Source organism: Ambystoma mexicanum, chromosome 1p, assembly GCF_040938575.1.
Source record: "Ambystoma mexicanum isolate Mex_15411 chromosome 1p, UKY_AmexF1_1, whole genome shotgun sequence".
Lineage (NCBI taxonomy): Eukaryota > Metazoa > Chordata > Amphibia > Caudata > Ambystomatidae > Ambystoma > Ambystoma mexicanum.
This window is the reverse complement of record NC_090921.1, coordinates 804550432-804563423: the sequence shown is the minus strand read 5'-3', so window position 1 is coordinate 804563423 and position 12992 is coordinate 804550432. Positions and strand designations below refer to the sequence as shown.

At 45.0% G+C, this 12992-nt stretch overlaps 1 protein-coding gene across 1 annotated transcript in view; it reads right to left on the bottom strand.

The window, feature by feature from the left end:
* Window positions 1-226: 226 nt before the first annotated feature.
* Window positions 227-12992, bottom strand: part of LOC138581108 (uncharacterized) — a 91762-nt gene continuing 78996 nt past the window's right edge. Inside the window, exon 4 of the mRNA XM_069652191.1 lies at window positions 227-9567. Coding sequence (XP_069508292.1) covers window positions 9446-9567 — 122 coding nt within the window. The 3' untranslated portion in view covers window positions 227-9445. The remainder of the gene's footprint in view (window positions 9568-12992) is intronic.

Sequence of the window (12992 nt, the reverse complement as noted above, 5' to 3'; positions counted from 1 at the left end):
CAATGGTGGCCTGAATGTTACTGCCAGCGATGCAATACTATCCTTCGAGTAATGAATGTACAGAAGAAAGACCTCATGGATGTTGAGAGGGTCTGGGGTAGTGGACTTTCAAATACTTCTAGTATGAAATTAGTAAAAGGAACATGTTTTTTCAGGACAAGTATATGATCAAAGCAATAAACACTGGGTTGGCATGTCAGATGAAGAAAAAGAGAAGATACATTGATACTTTCCTGGTGTTTTCATTTATTAAACAAATACTCAAACTGCAGCAATAAAGTAGGAGCACTTATGCAATAGCAAGATGGACGCCAAACGGAGTGATGCAATGTGCGGTTCCTTCTTATTCCACAGTGGAGCGGCGCAGGCCCAAAATGAACACGGCAAAGCCCTCGGCTACTGGAGCAGCGAACACAGAGTCTGAAACAAAACACAAAACACAGCAGATAACGCTGACTTGAGAAAGCCACAGGGTCTACGAGAACAGCTTGCTCCATAGAAGAGCCTTGCATTCCTGGGGCAGGCATTGAGCAAATGGCAGGAGGTTCTTCACTGTGCTCCTCTGTATTTAATACAATCCATAGGGATTCTGATGTCACAGTGACAGGTCCTAATTTCCTTATGCATGCTCGATGATAGGGGGCGCAGATTGGTACCTGACGAAGCTGCTATTGAATAGAGCAACTTTAGACTACACAGGCATGTGTCCAGCCAGAAACAAAGGGCCCCTAGGACAGGGTTTAAGCGATGGGTAGAAAAGGCTGCCAGCCTCAGATGTGCATTGTTTAGGGGTCGCTAGCGATAATGCTTGGTACCGCTGGCAACTCTGTGGTAGTCCGGGTACCTGCCCTTGCAGTCCTAACTGTGGTTCATAGATTGCAGGGACAGCGTCAGAAGCAAAAAGCAACCCCTTAGCAGCTTCCTAATGAATGCTCATAGCATAGGGGAGTGAGAAGGAGTGGGACCTCCTTTTTCCACACAAACCAGGTCAGCACACCGTTTTCAATAGGGTTTATGGGGGAAAGGGTGCACCCTGGAAAAGGAAGCATAAGCAGCCGTAGTACTGCAGGTCAACAAAGCCGGGAGTTGAAGCCAAGAGCACAGGCAAAGAGGGGCAGAGAGAGGAGCCTTGGAATCAGGGCGCCGCTGAGGAGCACCACCGCATATGTACTTTACATATCGTGAATCCACCAAGCATTAGAGGCAGTAGCAGTCATTATATGGTATTTCTAAGGCGTTTGAGGCAGCACCTTGACTTCTGAGATATACGCATGCTGTGTCGTCGGGCATGTGAGGCTGTACTTTGCATATGAAAAGTAATGCCATTTAAAGTGGTCTTGTATAGCACATATCTGCCTTTTTTGTAGCCTCATGGAATGTGATTTTGAAAAGAAAGAGGGAGATTACTGAGCTAAGGAGAGAGACAGGTTCAAACTCTGCGGTATTGACAAGTGCAGGCCAAAAGCACCTGAGACTTAAGAACCAACATGATTCTCTGCGCTTTTTGGAGGTGACACTTGGGTATATGATGTATCCGGAGACGAAAGCCAAGGTTTATTAGCTGCCATAAGTGGGCTGGCAGAGCCACTGGTCTGGAGGGGGGTAAGGTTATGTGATGGGGCTAAGCATAATGCATGCCATCAAGCAAGCTCAGAGCAGCTCTGTCAAGGGTAATTTAGTGGGAGTGGTGCTTGCAGGCAAAGACATGCTCCGTGTGTGAGGGTTCATGTAGGGAGTGTAACAGTGCTAATAGATTGAAAGGTCAGTCAGCTAGTTGGGGAAAGTAAATGTAATTTGGGATCTCTTGAGGAGTCCTGTCTTTGGAGTCAAAGGCCAGGATGAATTAGTAGACTTCTAGTCTGCTTTGGTACTGAAGGTGGAGGCCCTTCTGTGCCATCATCAATTGGGCTGAGGTGTTCTTGCTGTTCTGGGTTCCATTTTATTGCCAATGTCAGTGTTATATGTCTGAAGAGGATTACAAAATTGATGAGACCGTCCCAAATGAGACGATCTCCAAGCTGCTCTTGGTTTAAGCTGTGTGCATAGTCTATTCGCACATGTCAGTGAGGTTGGTACAAATAGCTGACATCTCTGTATTTTGTCATTGTTTGTGAGGTTAGTGCTAGGTCATTGTTTGGGTCCACGTTTGTAATAGCTATTATGTTTTTTAAGTCCAAATACTCCAGCCTTTTGGAGTTGTGTGTCCATTCTAGTTTGTCAATGTACGTCCTCGCACTTGCATGATCTGATTGGCACAAGGCCTAGTAAGATCGCTTGTCTTGTCCTCCCTCTGTCTTCCCTCCCTTTTCTTGTCGCACCTCGAAACACTTGTGTACAGGCGCGTTATAAATGACTTTACATATATCATGTCATGTCCATAGTAGATAGTAGTTTGAGAGGTTCCAACTGGTCCATGTTAGGATGGTGTGATGTTAGTTTGTCTATTGTGGTTTTGTGAAGAGCCAGATATTAAGAGATTTCCTCTGCATTGAGTCCATAGCTTGGTTGACTGGAAAGAGAAGGAGGATCTTTCTTGCTATTAAAGGTTGAAGCACTGGGCGTTGCTGGAGTGCTGCATTCTAACAGATATGCAGTGGATGAAGGATGACTTTCGGTCCCCTGCTCTGGAAGGCATGATGGATGATACAGAAGCTTTTGAACTGCGTCCTGTATTTGACTGGGAGCCATTGGAGTGTTCGGAGTGCCATGGAGATGTGTTGCCATCTTTGTGGTCTCATGGGTCTAGCTTCAGCATTTGGGGCTCTTTGTAGGTGGTTTAGCAAATATTCCAGGAAGCCCAGATAGAGGTTTTGGTGAAATCCAACCCGGGAAGTACTAGGGCAAAGATTGAATGGTTTCTATTTGAAAATACAAATGATTAGAGCTGGGGGTCCTCTTTTTTGGGGGGCTGTGTGGCTGAGGACCAAGCACAGATATATACAACAAAAATGCCACTGGACAGCTTCCCACCTACACACGCACTAGGTGTGTCTAGTTGCAAAAAGTGCTACCAATCATGTCAGTCGATGGATCAAGACAGGAACAATAGAGATAAACATTTTTTAATCAATAAGTATAAAAACACTCGGAACAATTTCCGTATAAAAAAGACGAAAAAACATTTTGTTTACACAAGATATCACATAAAACAACATTTTGTGAAAATCACTGATTGCGGTGAATCAAAACTACCACAATTCCCAAGTTCTAACAAATTTGTGAGGTTAGTAAGGGTGTGTGGTGGACATTTCGGATGTCTCTCATTCATATAACTTGTCCTTAGCTCTGTCGACACAGAGAGATGTGTTTCTGGGAACTAGCGACAATTTTTTATGGAGCACTCTATAGCCGACTTAAACCGTTATTAGATGTGTGCTGAACCCGTCTTCAGGACGTTAAATGGTGACATCAGGATTTTGGATGTCAAGAAAGGTTCATTGGTTGACCCTTCGCATTATGGCAATCTTCTGATTACTTCATTGGCGTGTGTGGCATCGAATTGGGTGAACATGTAGACCAAATTCGAACATAAAGGCTGTGGATTCTCACAGTCGTTGAAACTTCAGCACATGGAGATGGTTCCTCCGATGACCTCGCTAGCCGCTAGAAGCGCGTGTTGTGCCCAGCGTTAAAAGAAAGTGCAGTGGATTCGATTTCTGATGTCCATTCCAATTTGGCGCTTGATGCGGGAACCGGGACGAGGTTTCTATTTGGAAATGTCAGGTACAGCATGATTTACCAGATGGCTCAGAGTAGGATTGAACATGGTATGGTTTTAACTTGAATGTGTGGTTCTTGAAGAGTCTGGTGATTTTGATCAGTGCTGTTAGCTATATACCGGTTCTCAATTCGTTAGGCCAAGGACTCAATGTGAGGTTGGTTGCCATGGTGCCATAAATCATAAATTCCACTTTGGTTGAGTTTGGTTGTAGTCGATTTGTTTTCCATGAGTCGATATATGAGTGGAAAATGCCAAGGTACAGTTGATTGTGGTTGAAGTACAGTTGAGTTTGTAGATGATTTGAGTATTGTTTGTATATTTGAAGCATGTGAGGCCTGTGTTGCTGATGATTTCCCAGAGGTGGGTCATGTGTTAAAAGTAGTGATGATAATCTCAATTCTTGTGGTGCTCCTCATGAGCTGCTGCATGGATGTGACCTGAAGGTGACAATTAAAGTAGTCTCTGTTGTTTCCAAGATGAAAGATGCCATGTGTTTTTTAACAGGATTTTGTGGCTGATAGTGTAGAAGGCAGTGGAAACCTCTAGTAGGATAAATGTACTTGATATGTTTGAATTAGCGTTGATTTTTTAGTGGGTGGATTCTACTTCCGTTATGAGTCTGAATCCTTGTTGTGAATCATGGTTAGACGATTTTTGCAGTGCAGGGTGTGTTGGAGATGAGACATTAGCTTGCCGGTACATCGGGTTAGCTATGGTTTAATGTAAGCCATTTTGTAGGCTCACAGGAGAACTGTTGGTTCTATTATACAAGGTGTTTCTGGGTGCTAGGTCCATTGCTGGGGTGGGTGATTTAGTTGGGCCTGTCTTGTCAGGTGGTCTTGGTTGCTGAAGCATGCAAAGATTGAGTCGCAGAGTTGTTGGTTTGGGGTTGTGTGGTTTGATTACTGAATGCCTTGTTAATTATTTGATAATTTTGAACATGTCCCTCTTGCTATATTGTAAAGCCTCTGCACAGTGTCCAGACAGACGGCGTGTACCTTAATCATTTCTGCTTTACAGATCAAGAGCTATCAGGAATCTTTTAGCAAATAGTTTTCTCTCCATAGTTGCTCTAGCCACATGCCCTCTTTCTTGTGATGGCTGAGTTTGATGGTGAACTCCCTTGGTGCTTGCTCCATTTAGGAGCATTTGAAGAGCTTCTTTGGGGTCAGTACATCAAGCGGCTGTGAGATTCATACAGGTTGGGAAGTCGCTCCTCTGCTGTTCCTGTCTGGTTGTTTGAGGATGGGTGACGCTTGGAGGATTCTAGTTTTGTGAGAAGCCCGTCTTTCTACGTCTCTTGCCATGGTCCAATCAATGTTAAAGGAGCCTTTATAGTGATGCAGCCTGTCTGAATATGGAGAACTAATAGTGGGAATGCCACAGTGGGAATATGTTCATGGCAGAAAAATCCATCAAGGGTGTGTATGTGTTTTTTTTGTAAATCCGCTTACTAACAGCCTACCGTGAAGGGCATCCAGGCGAAAAGCTGAAATCGCCTAGGATGGTAAGGTGTTTGCAGTTGACTCTGAGGATAGCTACAGTATTTTCAAAGTTGCCCGCCAATGAGGGATTGAAAGAAGGGGGTCTTTAGATAAGGAGGAAGCTGAGTGTAGATGTATGCAATGTAGTGCCATGTAGTGCCATGTAGTAGAAGCAATTTACGATCCAGTATCGTGCCCATGGGTGATACTTTAACATGAATTAAGTCTTTGTGTAAGAGCATGATATCACCACCTCTATTCCTGGTGCGGTTGGCAAGTTTAATCGTGAAATAAGAGGGAATGACCGTGTGTTCCCGCAGAGTGGTTGTCTATTCACTAGATTTACGCGGTGAAGAGTAGATCAATCTTGCCCTCACTGTGCATGTAATGACTGCCTGCATTATGATTGTGCCTGGCATATGCCTGCCCTATGAGGCATTGAAAGGCATCGGGTGCTACTCGTGGCATATGATAACAGCACCTGGACACGGGAAGGCGATCCTCACATATGGTAACTATCCCTGGCATTGAAATCATTGAATGGCCTTTCTGAGGAATTTGGGGCTGCACTTGGCATATGATGTCAGCACCTGTGCTTGTGAGTCTGACAGCTATGTGAGGCTTTAACTCACATTAGTGCACCCTTTGCCCACACGCGCTATGGCAATTGGCTAATATGCAGGCTATACTAACTGGCCTACCTCTCAGATTCAGCCAAGCATCATGGCGACACACACAGAGCTGTTGGCAGAGCTCTCAGCACAGAGCTCCCTCTCTTGATCTGTGCACCGCCCTAAGAGCAGCCCAGCCACCATACCACTCAGCTCCTCGCCCCCCTCGTCACCATGGCTGCACCTGACAGACGCCGGCCAAGCACTTGAAAAGCCTGTCCCTAAATCCTGCTCTCATTAACTTGAGGGTAATGTCGCCCCCTCCTACCACCAAAATCTTCTCCAAGCCGCAAGTGACAGACGTGGCCCAGCCTCTCCTCCTCACCGCTCCACGGACTTCCCGCTTCATTAAATTGGCAGGCTGCACCTGGCAGGCGCAGCCCATTTGTATTGGAAGCCCTGCCCCCTCCTTCTCCCTCAGCACATATGTGCTCATTTGCATATACTCCCTTGCATATTTAGGCAGAACACTACAATAAGCAATAAGGAGGCTAAAAAAAAGTTATATCGCCACCTGCTGGTCAAAAGCCTGAACATCTTCAGTTGGATCTTTATGATTATTATTGTAAAGATCTAATTGAACGTTTTCAGGCTTTTGACCGGCAGGTGGAGATATTACAACAAGGGGCCCTTAATAGCCATATAGACCACACCATCACAGCATTCTGGGAGTTATGGGCCCATCCAGCTCGAAAAAATGCCCTCTCTGCACGCCGACCTTTAACTCTGCTTTTAGGGCCCATAACTCGTGGTATGGGCCTCCGGTCTATAACGTGTCATTATAACCCGTAAAATCTAGTGTTCTCATTGGACAATCTGTTGGCTGGAAGAACCAGTATAGCCCGCAGATTGTTCAGAAGACTGCATTGCAATGCTAAATGCTAGCAGCATCACAGCGTATACCATGGCCAACTCCCTGAGATCACCCAGGAGGCTACATGTACTAAATCTGCCTGGATGGTTGCAGGAATTTGGCTGCACGACTAATAACATATATATTATATATTATAGTAGCTTTATAAACCCTACCCCTCAGGCTGTACCAGGTGTTATGCACCCACAATGCCCATTAAGGTCCTCGGACTGAGTCTATAAACCTTAAATAGATTGCATTACTAAGGCTTTTAGGATTGTACTTATAAAATGTCAGTACCTGCATATGTATATTTGTATCTTGCGTGTGGTGATATAACTTGTCTAAAATGGCAGCACTGAGGCTTTCATGGCTGACTTGGCATATGATGGGATCCCCTGCCCATGTGACACGGTATCTTACACATGATCACTATACCCGGATTGAGCGCCATTCCCTGTCATTTGATGGCTTCCTGAGGATGTGTATACTGCACTTGGCTTATGAAGGCAGGACCTGCACATGCGAGTCTACACCTTCTGTATAATTTGTATACCAGGAATATGTAACATATACCGGCATACAATGACAGTAACGTGGAATCTTACGCTGCACGTATTTGGCATACGATAGCAGATTCTGAGGCTACAACAGCCAAATGGTTGATGGACTACCCGTGGGAGGCTACAGAGGGCATATTAAGGCAGCACATGCACATGTGGAGCCATATTTAAAAGGTGTGTATCCCTGTTGTGTGAGGCTGTACCTGGCATAACATGGCAGTAAGTGGTCATAGGCAACTGAACTAGCATTTGAAGGCAGAGCCCTGGCGTTGACTATGTTGGTTCTGAGGAGAGCACCTCTGGGATATCTATGAACACAGTCATGGTAGATCAAGGCAGTACTCTATTTAAAATATGATGGCAACAACTAAAGCCTTTTGTCTCCTTTAGTAAATATTTTTAATTTCAGTAATCTAAGGCTTTTTGAAAGTTTCTTTTTTGTATCGGCAATGCCACTTTCTGTAATAATATCAGGGTCAAAGGTAATATGATGTACTTCTTCGGATGACACCAGGGTTGAAGGTCCTGTGATATCATTGTGAAATAACTGAACAGATATGAATGTCTGAAATGCGATGAAAACATGAGGGCTTCAGTGGTGCACTAAGGGGGTAAGGATACAGAAGACGGCCAGAAGTAAGTCTGGGTGCAAAAGCAAATTGCAATCTTAATGTTAATGTTACGGTGCACTATCACCACCTGAGTGGTCCCCTGGTGCACTGGGGGATCTGAAAAGGAAAGAGGGTAGGATGGGTTTGTATATATGTAAATGCTCCTCTCTGTTGAGTGATCAGATTTATAACGCGGTCTCCTGGTGCTCATTTCCAATAAGGGCTCTCAGTAGCCCACCAAGGCTGTAAAGCTGCAGTGCACAAGAGGAAGGCAGCAGACATGTGAAAGTGACAAAATGTAGGTGCAACTCTGTCCTCTACTCTTGTATGAGTACTTCAAAAATAACAGGCTACCAGAAGCCGTAGCTGATCAAAGGAATTCTGTTATCCTGGCTGATTATTAAGGCTGCACAGGCTGAAGGAACCTGTCACTGTATCGGAAGATAAAGAAGATGCAACTAGAAGGGGCAAAAAGATAATGGGGGTGTTGAGAACTTTACCCCAGGCGTGTAGAAACGTTAATGCATTTAGTAAGCTATTGGGTCAAAGACATCTAAGAGGCATTATTCCCTCATATTTGTTTAGTAAACAATTATATTGTAGGTGATCGCCGAGGTGGAAAGGTGGAGCTATTGCATAGTTTTCTGTAGTTGGTGTATTTTGGGGTGTGATTTTCCTGTGATGATTTGTATTTGTATTTGTATTTGTTTTAATTATATAGCGCAGACCAGGCCCAAGGGCAACCGGGCGCATATCTTAGAAGAACGTTACAGGCATGGCATATATTTGCAGTGGTTACAATAAATTGTGAACAAAATATACAATTGGCGTTACAATTCAAAGCAACACAGCACACAAAGCAGTAGTGAACGAGCAGAGCATAACAGGGACCCACTGGGCCAGACATGATGTCAGAGTGCAAAGCAAATCAAAAAGCAAATGCCTTTAAAATGAGATTTGTGCTGACCATGAAAGGAAGTATCTTTGATGCATGTAAGAACCACGGGACAAGGGACGGGGCGAAGGTGGGGTGACTACAACATTCATTGGACAGGTCTCAGGAGGATAGCTCGGGGGCAACATGCTCGCCTTGGAAGCAGTATGACACAGAGCACCACAGGTTCGATCCCGGGTCCCTGCTTAGAATCCCCTGTGTAGTAAGCGCGTTATAAATAACCTATCATATAATACCCTTGCTACGTGCGGAAGAACGACACCAAGGAAAGGGAAGGCTATACTTGAAAACAAACATCATACACATATTTTTCAGCACGGGGTTGCAGTTGCATACTTTTAACTAAAAAGAAAATTCCCTTCATGAGCGTCGATGAAAGCCTTTTTTGCCTGTACTTGGCCATGCTTACTTCTATCCAGGGGCGTTGCTAGGGGGGGGCTAAGGGGGCTATAGCCCCTGATCTTTTGGTTGTAGCCCCGGATAGAATCTCAGGAGCTACAGCCAAAAGACTAGCTAACCCCCAGTCCCAACAGTTCCGACATTAGCTTAGCCCCGGGTCTTTTCCAGACCTAGCAACTCCCCTGCTTCTATCTGCTATCGTTCTTCTGAGTGCAGGCTCTGTAGCATGTGACCAAGAGAGTCAGGAGCAGCAGGAGGATGCAGGTCAGCCAGCGGCCTAAACACCAAGGAAGAGCAACTTCCGGGATAGCTAGAGAGGGGAAGAAGAGAGGAGGTTAGTATAATGCAACTTATACGCACCCAGCTGTATCAGACCATCAGAACTAAAGATCTGTTCAGGGCACGCATGCAGTCCACTTCACAACAAGAGTACATGCTCAGGAAAGACACTACACCCAAGTAGGCTTCAAGCTCCCGGTGCTGAACAAAGGCATGCAGGTTATTGCGTTGCAAAGTGTATGTAAATAGCAATGCCATTTACAATAGGGCAAGAGGCATGGGCCCACAGGCATGTTTCTGAAGTGAGATAATATTTTGCTGCACGGATTTAACCGTTTGTTCCCAAATTCTGCTTTTTAAAGACCACCCTGGGAAGGGAGGTGGGCAGACGGTCTACTGGCCAACAGCCTCCCAGTCAGTCACGGAGCATGGAATGCAGGCTTTACCTCATGGTGAATCCTTTGTTCCAAGGCCTCTGAGCAGTGGAAGGCTGCCATTTTCTTTGCCGGGATGCATGTAAGTCCCCTTGCGCCCACTTTCAAACATACCCACCCCCAATTTCCACAGATCCCACCCACTTGCCCCCAACTCCAACCCTTGCCCCACTTTCCTGAAGCTGCCTGGTCCCTCACCGGCGCCTGGAACACCCTATGTTCCAGCCCTTCCCTTTTACGGTAAAGGCCACCATTGAAAGGGAGAATGGACTGCATGGTGTTTCCTTCTCCCTTGAGCATGGTAGCCATCTTGGTTTGTAGTACATTTTAAGTTAGTAAACGACAACCATGCCATTTCTCAACTTACAAAAAAATATTAGCACCCAGGTATGAACCCTGGGCACTACCTGGCCCAGTAAAGGCCGCCTTCAAGGTTTATGGCGTAAATAAGTGGCACAGTGTGTAGCCCCAATGTGCGAAGAGAATGTCCCTAATTTGGTCTTTGGAAGGGGTTCCCAACGAGGAGACCAGAACTCAAGACACATACTCTGAGTAGGGTGGTGGCGTAGTGCACAGTGCACTTCATCTCCTGCAATGGGCATTATGGTGCCAGGCTGCAGCATGTGTTTTATGGGCATCTCAATGGCAGTTAAAAACTGCCATGAAATGAAGTCATTTTAATCCGTGTTTCTCCCTTGGTCTCTAAATAGTCAATAAAATACACTGCAGGTGTGGTGATAATTAAGAGCTGCGATTGTGCAAGGAAGGGTTTCGCAAATGCGTTGAATACACATGCAGGCAAGCTAAGAGCATGGCAGCCAAATGCAGTACCTCATATTTCCACAAAACATCACAGCTCCTCACGTGCCCTTTCCTTGCATAGACTGGAAGGGGAAGATGTGGTCAGACACATGTGAAATACCTTGTTTTGGATACCTAAAGAGGGGTCTCATGACATGGGGGCTTTTGGACAAGTCCTCTTTTTTCGGTATGTGTGCGCAGGCGCCTCTCGCTCTACATGTGCTGCTGTAGTAAAATCTGGGGATTAAAAAAAAAATCCTGCTAATGTTTTGCTATTTAGGTTCTCTTTCTTTCAAATGAATAGTTGTTCTGTGACTTCATTTGCCATTATTGGCACTAGCTCCTGCAACGCCATACCCAGACAAGTCTGCACACTCAAGAACCACCTGACCTTTTAGGAGTTCCTCAACACCTCGCTCTTTACTAGATCGCTAATGCTATTACAGAAACCTGATGGGAGGAAGATGCTGATAGGAGGGTTGGATACACCCTAACCCTGCGGCAAGTGCTCTGGCGACAACAAACATCATCACCACATGCACTGAGCACCAAACCTCAGGCTCAACCCAGACATCCCAGCAACAAGATATGCGCCAGAAATCCCACCTTATGGCAGAACCCCAAAATAAATTCAAGCAAGGAAGCATGCCTGAAGGTATTTCTTATGCACATTGAACAACAACAATGCACAGAAGCAGGGGGAGCATAACCAAAGGATTCAAGCCAAGTAAAAATTGTGGAAAAATACAGCAATTTTACTATTGTTGAGTTTAAGCAATAATATTCAAGCAAAGTAACAATAGTGGAAAAAAATATAGCAATCCTACTATTGAATGGAGTGAATACAAGTGCCATTAGAACTTACAAATCATTTGATCAATTCTGACAAGCAACGTTTGTACAAAAATGCAGTGTATTTCTGTGATTTACTTTGAAATTTGAATGAAGTGAATTCAAACGCTCTTATATTTTTTGGTATTATAATAAATACAGAAGGTGAAAGCGCAATATTGGACTCCCCCAATTCTTCAGCTATTCCAAAGCCCTGGTCAGCCTCAGGGAAGAAAGTCCTAACTAGCAGCTCATCTCTATGTCCCTTCTATTCGATTCTAAATACATTTCAAGGTGAGCGCCAGCCCTGCTAAAGGCTGATTTCTTTTCAAATTTAGCACAGCAGCACATGCCTAGAATGACATCCTTAACCAGAATATTCCAAAAGTGTATCACCTGATCATAGTGAATTCGGATCATTCTGTGACTTAAAACTATGAGAAATAATAAAGACTGTCTTGCTGTACAACTCACAGAACCAGACCAACCTCAACACATATTTATTTTGGGTTTGTGTTATGAAGAACAGGGATGTCAAGTTCGATCAGAAATGACTTACAATAACACATTTACAGATGACAGAGCTTCGTCATCCCAAATAACATTTGAAATGCCTCATGGGTGATGCTGGTACAAGTAGCCACCACTACTTCATAAGGAAGAAAATGTGATTTGCAGTTTAATCGATGGTGATATCCACAAAGAGACAGGAGAAGGCCCTGGGTGATACGAGCTCAATAGGGATACCGGGAACCAAGCACCCACTAACAAACAACAAACACATGGCCTCTAAAAATGTACCTTCCCAACCACTAAAAGACTCCCCCCCACTCTCTTTTTCCACTGTATTCTACATACAACAACCATCAAACATACAAAGCAGCAGTCCGGCCACTAGAAAAGTGCCAATCACACTCTTATCCCGTTGCAATCATCACACCACTGTATAACCCCTCAAACACATTCATACTCACAGGACAACACTTGCGGGGGCAAAAAGGAGCATAACAACAAATGTCGCTCCCCCATGGCAAAACAAATGAAAAGTGCTGTAATGGAATGCACAGAGGGTTGCACTAGCACACACACAGTGAGCACTTGTGATCAGCACGCACCAACAGCCCAGATTTCCATCTTGCATTTCCCTCTAATCCCACTAACTCCAATTCTCCCCGGCCCCCCCCAGAAACGCGCATCAGGTGACCACCAAAGTCAGAAGTCATGCCATAAAAGACAGAGTCACGATACATTGAAAGCATTGCTTCTCGCCTCCTTTTCCTGTCCCACCTCCAGGGCCGAGATCGCAGGAAAAAGTCCAAGGTTATTGCCCTTTGCAGCTGACACTCTGAACGTGCCAGCTCATTGTGGGGATGGACGGTGTCTGTTCTTT